General features: G+C 33.8%; 1 protein-coding gene across 14 annotated transcripts; it reads left to right on the forward strand.

Annotated features, from left to right (window-relative positions):
* Positions 1 to 242: 242 nt before the first annotated feature.
* On the forward strand, positions 243 to 9,792 carry LOC120093027 (metal tolerance protein A2-like). Of its 14 annotated transcripts, none has more exons than XM_039051323.2 (4): positions 243 to 406; positions 918 to 961; positions 2,960 to 3,058; positions 4,841 to 6,323. In XM_039051323.2, exons 3-4 carry the CDS (start codon positions 3,026 to 3,028, stop codon positions 6,101 to 6,103), a joined length of 1,296 nt encoding a protein of 431 aa, XP_038907251.1. In that variant the 5' UTR covers positions 243 to 406; positions 918 to 961; positions 2,960 to 3,025; the 3' UTR covers positions 6,104 to 6,323. The 14 variants fall into 14 exon arrangements, 12 of the variants coding, with proteins under 12 accessions (XP_038907251.1, XP_038907250.1, XP_090164217.1 ...); XM_090308091.1 differs by lacking the exon at positions 918 to 961 and adding an exon at positions 7,889 to 8,194 and having other exon boundaries at positions 249 to 406; positions 4,841 to 6,142; XR_016525235.1 differs by lacking the exons at positions 918 to 961; positions 2,960 to 3,058 and adding exons at positions 7,889 to 8,105; positions 9,569 to 9,792 and having other exon boundaries at positions 252 to 406; positions 4,841 to 6,142.
* The last annotated feature ends 1,147 nt before the right edge of the window (positions 9,793 to 10,939 follow it).

Here is a 10,939-nt window from a genome sequence, read left to right on the forward strand (position 1 = left end):
TTAATAACTATTAAAATAACATTATTTAAAAAAAATTCAATATTCTTTTGAACGAAAATTATGGTTATTTATTTAACTAAATTGGGTAAAAAATAATTTAAAAATATTGAAATTGGATAAACTTCAAATCGTCAAAATGATATTTTAAATTTTTTATTTTTAAAATGTTATTTCTAGTTTCTACCAGCATTTATTTAATTATTGTTTTTGGGGGTTAAAATCACGTTTCGATATTTTTGTTCAACGTTGCGAGTTGCCAATTGCCAATTGCCAATTGCCACCCCATTGTTTTCTTCCCTTTTTTGGCTCAACTCACTTTCTCCCTTTCTGCCATTTCCTAGGGCTTTCTTCACCAACTTCAGCTTTCTTCTCCTCTCAACCCTTCAGGCACATGCGCACAACCGAGGTATTCTTTTCCGCCGATTCTTCCCGCTTTTCCTTTTCCTTTTTCTGCATTTCATTCTTCCAACTATTTTCGAGACATTTCTTCCACTATTTCCGATTCTTGAATTTAAAAAACTGTTGCATGGTATAGAACTCGATTCTGATGGCCAAGTACCTTGAGTTCTTTTGTATATTCTTTGTTCTGAGTATATTATCTCTTACCAGTATTTTGCCTTTTTGTTGTTCCCATTTTTTGTTCATACATTATTCTCCTTTTGGATTTTGTCTTTTGTTTTCTGTGCGTTCAACTGCTGATAATGCTGCTCTAACTATATCTCATATGTCGAAGCTCGCTTCTTTTTTCTCTTGTTTTTCATTGATTTGACTATGATTCTGTCTATTATGTAAACTGAATTTTTCATTGAACAACACAAACTTGAGTTAAGAGATTGATTCCTGTTAGATTCATAATATGTGTTTCTCTTAGCACTGTAGTTTGACACTGTTCTCTTTATTTCCCGTTTGTTTGCCAGTTGGATGCTGTTTGGTTGCTTTAGCCTTTTATTTCCTCTATAAGGTGTGTGTCTCATCGTTATGCTTTTTGTAGAGATACCGTTTTGAGGTTTTTTTTTTTTGGGTATTATTATGGTTTCTTCTTCTGCTGGATATTGATTTCCTTTGCAGTCCTTGCAATTTTCAGCTTGTTATTAGCTTCTCCATTTCTTAGGGACCATAGAATTCCACATCTAATGTGCCTTAAAGATATTTCTAGAGAGGGAGGTCTTCTCCATTCAGTTTGTTATATATATATGAAGCATACATTCTCTTCTTTTGATGATAGATCGAACTCTCATCGAGTAAAAATGAAGTACAATGACATACAAAAGAAGAGAAGCCTACAAAAAAAAGAAAAAAACAGGGAGCCAAGTCACAAACTACAAACAGGGGTTCCAATCCAATAAAATATTGACCGAACAAATAAATATGAAAAGATCTAGTCCCCAATGCCAAAAGAGGAATATAGAATCTTAGTGTCTAACTAGAGACCAAACATAGCTAGAAAATCTCTCACCCCCTGAAGATTCTGTTGTTCTCTGATACGATGGGATTCTTTTATTCTCTCACACCAAAAACCCCATGAAATGGAAAACATCCCACCTTGCCAAAAAAAGATGATCATTTTCATGAAAAGATGGGTAAAGAAGAAACTATGCAATTGAGTCCCTACAACTCTGTAAGCTAGCGAAGTTAAAACTAAACTCCTCAACTAAACGACAATTCTGGCAAAATCACATCTACAAAGTAAATGATCAAGATCCTCCGTGGCTGTCCTGCAAAGAATTTAACAAAGAATCTCAACCAAAGAGGAACACTGGGCCAAATTCCAATCAAATGTTTAAACCCTTCCTTGCATCACTTGCGAAACGCAAAACCTAGAATTTTTCATGGAGGAAAAAATAGGGTCGTTTGACAGAGAGGGGCTAGCCAAACAGCGAAAGAAGGATGGAATTCCTCACTGTCCTAATGCAACTCCAAATCCAAGATCTTTACTTGAAGTCAAAACCCCTTTTTCTCGAGGATCTTATCCAAAAAATCTTAATCTACATAGTCACAGGCCTTCTCAAAACCAATCTTAAAAATTATCCACTCTTGCTTTCAAGCTCTATAATCCTCAATGGTTTCAGTGGAAACTAGGGCTTGATCCAAGATTTGTCTGCCTACAAGAAAAGCCCCTACAAGAAATATAAATAGCTACCGAATGGGGTTACAATATCCAAACAATTCATGAAGCAAAAATAAATTGTAAATGGCAAATGATATGAAGAATTATGAGTAACTAAGGAATCATGCAAGGCTTGCTGTATTTTACTTTTAGTCGTCTTTATGTACTTTCTTTTTTATGTGAAACAATGGGTTGTATTTCATTTATTAAGTGAAACTTCAAAAAAGGCTGAGTCATGGGAATTACAAGAAACAAGATTCACCTTCTGGCATCTTTTGCCCTTTTGTAATTTCAGACTATCAATGAAATTATACTTAATGTTTCTCATTAAAAAAAAAGATTCATCTTCTGGCTGTTAGAGATGTTAGACCATAGCTTGAAAGAATAGGGGAGGAATCGTATTTATGTACTCTCAATTTCCATCATTATTCTTTTCGCATGTACACCAATGTTCTTTTTGGCCCGTCTATATGTTCTGTTCTTGTTAGTAAATTGGTTGTTTTCCTCATGGGAGTATTGTGTTTGGGGAGGGGATGAAAAATAAACTGAAGTTCATGATGCCTTTAAATATGTAATGCATGGCTCTATTTGAAAATGGAAAGGTTGTTGAGGCTATTAACAAGTATCTTGCCATTTTATGCAATGCGCTTTCTTTAAATCAATGATATAGTGTAAGGTAATAATGATGGCTTGTGTGATAATTGACATCAATGGTAAGGCTAACGTGACAAAATATTGTTGAGCTCATCCATCTTTTTTGTGAAAATAATTTATCTTCGTGATTTGTGGAAGGGAACTTTTGATGATCATGAGACAGTTAATTGGCGATTAATTTTCTTGTTTCCATGATAGGGTTATGCTAACTGTGAAAAATTTCTCATTCTTATTGGAAGATGTTTTACTTGAAAATTTCAAGTTATGGGAGAGATTCTTGGTGCAAAACAGAAAAATGTAAGGACAATTTGCATTCCATATCAGTTTCCTTCAAAAGCAAAATTCTCAGGGTGCACCATTTTTTTTGGTCGATAATGTAGCAAGTTTATGTGTCGACCCTGATTTTGCAATAGTGGAGCAAACGTAAGGTTTTTCCCAGTGGTATAACAAAAAACTGTTTGGCTTTACATGGCTGTATGGTTCTGTCTGCTAAACTTGTTCTCTACTTATTAATTTTGAAGTTTAGTACCAAAATTGTTACTAAAGGTATTTTTGCATAAGAATGACTAAACTTCACATCTTCTCAATTCCCTGCCCCCGAATAGATTCTGGTCTTATGTGGCATCTTCTACTTATAAGTTAATTTTTATGATTAGTGTATATATCATGCTAACTAGAAGCCTATTAATGTATGGATAGAATATCATGAATATCTGATGTAGAAGTGTGCTTTGTTTTAAATAAACTATTATAGGTGGCCTAGTGGTTAGTAAGACTTGAGGAAATGGGCTCAATCCCTTGACAACTCCCTACCTTCGATTTAATATCTTATTAGTTACCTTGGGAACCAAATGTTCGAGGGTAAGACAGTTGTCCAGAATAGTCAAGGTGTAAGCTAGCTTGCACTCCCAAGTCATGGATATTGAAAAAAATTGTTATAATTATATATTTACCTCTTTTTTCTTATTATTTATTTATTTATTTATTATTATTATTATTATTAGTTTTTATGGTGGTAACGTGAGATAAGAAGATAGACCTTTTCTCTCTGTTTCTCCCATTTCCCTTCTCAAATCCTCAAATTTGAAGCAAATGACAATTTTAATTCTACTTTAGTCCTGATTAATAACAACAGATATAAAATTCATTCAAGATAGTAAAGAGGTTTTGGTCAAATCCTCAAGTTTTTATGGTGGTAACGGAGTTTCGGTCAACAAACAAGATGATCTGGAAAGTACATTGGTCAACGTTTGTTTCTTGTTTTTTAAAAATGTACATTGGTCAATGTTTGTTTCTTCTTTTTTAAAAAGGTACATTGGTCAATGTTTGTTTCTTGTTTTTTAAAAAGGAACATTGGTCCAAGTTTGACAATTACTTTATTCCATGCTAATAGTTATCATGTAGTTAACTGTTCAATATCCTTATGGAAACTTAATTGTAGCAGGGTGGTTCTACAGCTGAATCCATTGTAAATTTGCTATATGCACTGCTTATGAAGTATGTGTTTGTTTCTGTCCTATAGATCTCCCCATTTTGTATTGGAAATGGGAAATGGGTAACTTATTTTCATGATCTGAAGAACCAAGTTCCTTTCAAACTGCCTTGTGTTTACCTTCATGAGAGGCCTCAACCTCATCATGTTTGTTGTCATGTCTTATTGATTTGGAAATTATGATTTTCAGCGACCCCCTCCCTTATATTTTTACCCTTGAAATCCCTCTGCAATAATTTGTGGGCGACTATTTTCTTAATAACTTTGGTAGGGAATTGTTTAGTTATTTTGGATTGATGAGGGATGAGATGAAACGTTATGTATATTGGTGAGGGAAATGATCATTCTATCAGCTGGCATGTCTTGTCGTGGGTTCACGATGCATAGTTAAGTTGTAGATGTAATAGATAGATATCTCAAAGAAAAAGAAAAAAGGATACTATACAGAACCGAGGATTTTTATGCCCTTGCTTTTGGTTCTATCCTTGTTGTAAATATGATTGTTTTAGCTTTTTAATATGTGTTTCATATTTTTATGTTGATATCATTGAGTTCTCCCATAAACATGTTTTCTTACTGAATCTCAGATGGAAGTGCAAGATCATGGTCACATAATTGAAGTGTGTGGAGATGTGCAAGCTGAAGGGCCTAGCATTGTGGGAAGTAAAATATGTGGGGATGCACCTTCTTGTGGATTTTCTGATGCAAAAAACAGTTCAAAAGATGCAAAGGAACGATCTGCGTCCATGCGGAAGCTTTGCATAGCAGTCGTTCTCTGCATCGTTTTTATGAGTGTAGAAGTAGTCGGAGGCATTAAAGCGAACAGTCTTGCAATATTGACTGATGCTGCCCATTTGTTGTCAGATGTTGCTGCATTTGCCATTTCTTTATTCTCACTCTGGGCCTCTGGTTGGGAGGCAACTCCACGTCAGTCATATGGTTTCTTCCGCATTGAAATACTCGGTGCTCTCGTTTCCATTCAGATGATCTGGCTTCTAGCTGGAATTCTTGTTTACGAAGCTATTGTCCGACTTATCAATGGTCCGGGAGAGGTTAAGGGGTTGCTCATGTTTGCTGTTTCTACGTTTGGGTTAGTTGTTAACGTAGCTATGGCTCTGCTGCTTGGTCACGAACATGGTCATGCCCATTCTCATGATCACAGTCATGGACATGGTGAGCACGACCATGGTCATGGCAGCCACGAACATGGTGATGAAGATCATAGACATCGTCATGGAATAAGTGTGACCATGCACCACCACCGCCATGAAGAGAAGGGTGGTGTGAGCGATGGTGTTGAGCACCACCATCATCATTATGCACCCAAGGAATCAGTAACGACACCCTTGCTTGAGAATTATGGTGATGACGGAAATCATCCACGAACGGTTACTAAGACGCAAAAGAAACAACGAAACATAAACGTACAGGGAGCTTATCTTCATGTACTTGGAGATTCCATCCAAAGCATTGGGGTAATGATCGGTGGCGCAATCATATGGTATAAACCCGAATACAAGATTCTTGATCTTATATGCACCCTAATTTTCTCTGCAATTGTGCTGTGCACAACAATTCAAATGCTTAGAAATATCCTTGAGGTTTTGATGGAGAGCACGCCGCGGGAGGTGGACGCAACAAAGCTTGAGAAGGGTTTGTGCGAGATGGAGGAGGTAGTTGCAATCCATGAACTGCACATATGGGCCATAACTGTTGGGAAGATTCTATTGGCATGCCATGTTATAATAAAGCCAGAGGCAAATGCAGACATGGTATTGGACAAGGTTATTGAGTATATTAGAAGAGAGTACAACATCAGCCATGTCACCATTCAGATAGAGCGCCAGTAGGATCTTCAAATGCTATACGCTTTGTAGTAGTACTTGTAGGTATGGTTTCAAACGAAGTTTCATTTCTTTTTCAATTCCCAAGTATTAAATGCATATCTTCTGCTTGTCTTTCATAAGATGGAAATGGAATTACTTTTCAATGCAAGTATATTAAGTAGGGGAAATTCAAACTTGGCTTGCTCATCATTTTAAAAACTGCTTATAATAGTGTTTCATTCAACTCGCGATCCAAACCCAATTTTTATCCATGTTGTTTGTTTACGTTAATGTTGCTTTTAACCATTTCTAAAAGAATTATTATAAAAAAACCTAAAATAATTGGGTTAAGTATGGCCTGATTTTCAGCATAGTTAAAAAGGAAGCCAGTTTTTATTCATAAATATTGCTAAAAGTGTTAAATATATTTTAACAAGTTTTGTTTGATATTAAAATTTAGACCGTGGGATGGATGGAATGATATTTATTTATAGGTTTAATTTTAAGAAATCAAAGATCAAATAGTTATGAGTTTGTGAAAAAATTTAAAATTATAATAATTGAATTAAAATAGTTCATTTGTAACTGTGGCATGCATAAATTTATTTGCCTTGAAAAAGCTTAAATATTTCATAAGTTAACAAGACATACTTGGTCATTTCTTTTCCTAGGCCTATGATTTCTCCTAGGACCTAGATGTTTGAATCTTTTGAGCTCTTTTGCCTTCCACTATTGTCCCAATCCACATAAGTTTACATTGAAAAACAAGATACCCAATAAAGTATTCCAAATACCGTACCCATGAACACAGCTTCCAACCAAATCCCTTTTTCCAAACTTTCACCTTCTTCTTCTTCATGTAGCAATTGAGATTTGTGGTCATTTTGGTGTGCATCACATTTTGACAGAGGAAACCCATAGAGTCCAATGTTTCCAAAGTAGGAAGAATTCCCAAAAGTATCAAAGTATTTGCCTTGAGGAATTGGTCCTGACAGTTGATTTTGTGAGAGATTCAAATAGGAGAGAAATGTAAGAGTTAACAACTGAGGAGAAATGTTACCAGGCAATTGATTTGAAGGAAGATCCAACCATTCCAAATTGATTATATAAATTACTAAATGATGTAGGAATCCTGCCTGTAAGCTTATTGTGTGAAAGGTTCAAACCTACCACTAGAGACTTCAGCATTCCAATTTCCTTAGGTATCTCTCCATTTAAAATCATTACTAGACAAATCAATTTGAGTTTTAAATATCAAAACAATTCTCCTTCTAACTTTTGATCTAACCCTTTCAACGATATAAGAGAAAGAAGGTATATATATAGTAGTGAAACTTATATGTAATATCCAATATAATAAATATAAGATCCAAAGACGAGGGAGAGAGAAAGAAGGGAGATGAGAGTTTTTTTTTTTTTTTTTTTTTTTTTTTTTAAAAAAAAAACTTAGTCAAATTTTTGTTCAAATTTAGTTAGTTAGTTAGTTAGTTTTTTTTTTTTTTTTTTTCTAAAAAAGGACCTTCTTTAAACTCATTCTTAAAACTTAGTGACTAAATGACCAATTTAAAATATGAGAAACTGAATGCACTCATTTCTAAACTTACGGACTATCAAATATGTACATGAGTATGAGTCATGAGGAAGTTTGGAGGAAGAAAAAATGAAATATTTCAGGGAAAAAAGCACAAATTCTGAATAAATTTTGCTTTTTAGATGGTCCTAATTGTCCAATCATAGGTTGTCACGTGACATTCTTCTCAGATCTTTCTTTAAATATTTTAACTGTTTTTGCGTGTGATGAAAGCATAGGTGCAAAGGGATAGGGACTCAACAGTGATGGATGACGGAATGGTAGGAACTTTTTATTGTGCTCCTATCTCTAAAGGGCGAGAGTCGCGGCCTTGATTGGGTGTCCGTCTAAGATCTCCAGTAAATTCGGGAGAGAAATAGAACATGAAACTGTAAGCTTACAAGCAGTGGAAGGAGACCAAGACTCAGACCGCGTAAAAAGATCCCAACTAAATAGGTATGAAAGCTTTGGAATAACTAATGAATTACAACTCTATTATACTGTAATTGGTGTTTTGAATAAAAAAAAAGAGTTCGGTTCGGTAAGAAGCATCTACCGCGCTCTCAATCCAATAAGCAAACGCCCCTTTTGGAGCTACCTCTGAATCCAAATCTACTAGCATGAGAATTCATAGATGCAAAGAGATAGATGCTTCTTTGGATGGATCCAATATTGCTCAAAAACTAACCATGCAAATTACTTCATATTGACTTCATATGAGGATGCCCGTCAATGTCTGGTCTATCTAAAAATCTACCAAATCTTTTCTTTCTTTTTGTCTTTTTTCTTTAAGTTACATAATAATTATTAAAAAGATAATATAAATATTGTTTAGTATATAAAGAATTATGTGATCTATATATGAATTGACTTTTATAAATTGAGTTTAACTTCAATTTAGTATTAAAACTAAAAGTTTAAAATTGCTTATTCTGAATTGAGTTTAATTTCAAAATTTTATATTGCTATTTCTAATTTTAGTTTAATATGAATTTCATCCGTACAATTTATTATGTTTGCACAATGTTTACATATATATTTTTACCTGAAATCTTTAGTTAGTAAATTTCAATAGCCCCCACTCTGTCATTTAAAAAAAAAAAAATTGATTGATTGGCCTACAGATGAATCCAATTTCATTTTATTTTTATTTTATTTTTGTTTTATTTATAAATAGTGTTGCATCAAATTAAAAGAAAAACAAAATTTTCCTTGTCATTTTCTTGAAGAAATTGGGACTCAAAAAGAAAATTTCTATCAACATTAAATTTTGCTATGTATTAACAATGGAATGTAAATAAAAAAAAAAAAAAAAAGGAACTTTGTATTTAACACGAATGAATTTAATTTTTGGTAAAATTGAGAGTTTTCATTATCATCTCCAACTTTTGTATTTAACAATGAAAAACAATTTGTGAATGTGATATAAATATACTGTGTGGGCCTAGAATCATCTCACCCCACAACTTCCACTATCTCAAATTAGTTGTTATTTACTCATTTTAGAGATTTTTCAAAGTGAATTTTAAATGAATGATTGAAATTTTAGTTCGTTGGCTTGTAAATTTTCATTTATTGGTTGTTGATTCTTTCCTTTGTGACATTTTATATTGGATGTTGATATGTTTGGCAGTTTCTCTTGCCTTTTTTGGCTTTTGGCGTTTGTTTCCTTATTGGTCTGATGTAATAGATTGGTGGATCTTCATTTTATTCCTACCTTTTTAGTTTTTTTTTTTGAAGGCTTTAAAGGTGTCGTTTTAGGTTTTGGGTTGACGCGCCACAATAAACATAAAAAGCAAGAGAAAAAACTCTTTAGTTTTCTATATTTTGATCATATATGTATGATTCTTGAGAAGGGGTATTGAGTTTAGGGGAGCCAAAACAAACAAGACCTAACAAGCAAGAAGCTTCAATTTCAGGGGGAGACTGAACAATGAGAAGAACTTGAGACAAAGAATATCAAGTTTAGGGAAGCCTAAATAGTGCACTTGTCTTTGGTTTATTGTAACACATGATATTTCATCTATCAGATAAGTTCCTTTGTAAACCATTTGAATATTTGTAAAACTTCTTTTCAATTGGACTCTAAGCCCCCAGATGTAGACGACGTTACACTGAACTGGATTAACAATTTTGTGTGTTATTTCTTTTCTCTGTCTTCTACCGTGTTGGGTTACTTGTTCCTAACATTGAGTTTGACAAAGTGCTTCTTAGATTAACTATCTATTTTTTCAGATACCAATTGCCAATTATATCAATTTTTATCTGATTTCTATTTTACTTTCGATTACTTGAACTTTAGTTCTTCTTCTCTTTTACTTCTACACATTTTGTCATTTTAGCTCTGTTTTTCACTTCCCATTTCTTCCAATTTTACAACGACTGATATATACCAGTGAAAGAGAAACATTATGATTGATTTTTCTTCTCCTCTTTCAATAGTTTAAGCATGGGAGTTTAGTTTTATGTTAGCTACGGAAGGAATACTTCGGCTGTAAGTTTTTACCTGTCATAGTTTATCTAATATGGACAAATTTTGTTTACCTTCTGATCGTCATTTAATTGCTATTTGATTACTTTTTTTTTTTTTTTTGTTAATTACTAAAGGAATTTCTTATTACCTTATATTTTTTTGTGTTTTTGATATTGTCATCTATTACCTTATTTTTTTGGTCAATTAGTTAGTAGTTTCTGATATTATCATATGATTACTTTTTTTCTATATCACATTTAGTAGTTTCTAATATTGTCATTGATTGTCATTTGATTATCTTTATTTTTGGTCACATAATTAGTACTATGTATTTCGAATTGAAGTTGAAGATAAAGTCTAATGACGCCATGTGGTTTCATCGTGACCGTTGAATCAGATAAGATTAATTTGACCCAATTTGATATTATTATCTGGATTAAAATTCAACTGTGCCAAAAAATAGGTTGAATATGACCCGAATGTCAAATCAGACCCAAATCTAATTAATTGGGCCCAAATACCAGACCCATGAACCAACCAAGTCCAAACCCATGGGCTAACCAGACCCAAGCCCATGAAGCCCACCTGTGAACTCTATAAATAGAGGAGCTCTTCTCATTTGGATGGTCAACAATTTTATGCTCCAGAGAGCTTAGAGGGAATTCTCTATAATCAGAAGACTCCTTGACTCCTGAAGCTGACCATGCTTGAAGACTAAAGTCCTTGGAATATACAAGCATTCTGAAGCCTGAAGTCCTTTGAAGATACAAGCAGGCTGACCACGCTTGAAGACTAAAGTGCTTTGCTGACCATGCTT

The sequence above is a fragment of the Benincasa hispida genome, chromosome 12 (genome assembly GCF_027475165.1).
Source record: "Benincasa hispida cultivar pf3 chromosome 12, pf3_genome.v1.1, whole genome shotgun sequence".
NCBI lineage: Eukaryota > Viridiplantae > Streptophyta > Magnoliopsida > Cucurbitales > Cucurbitaceae > Benincasa > Benincasa hispida.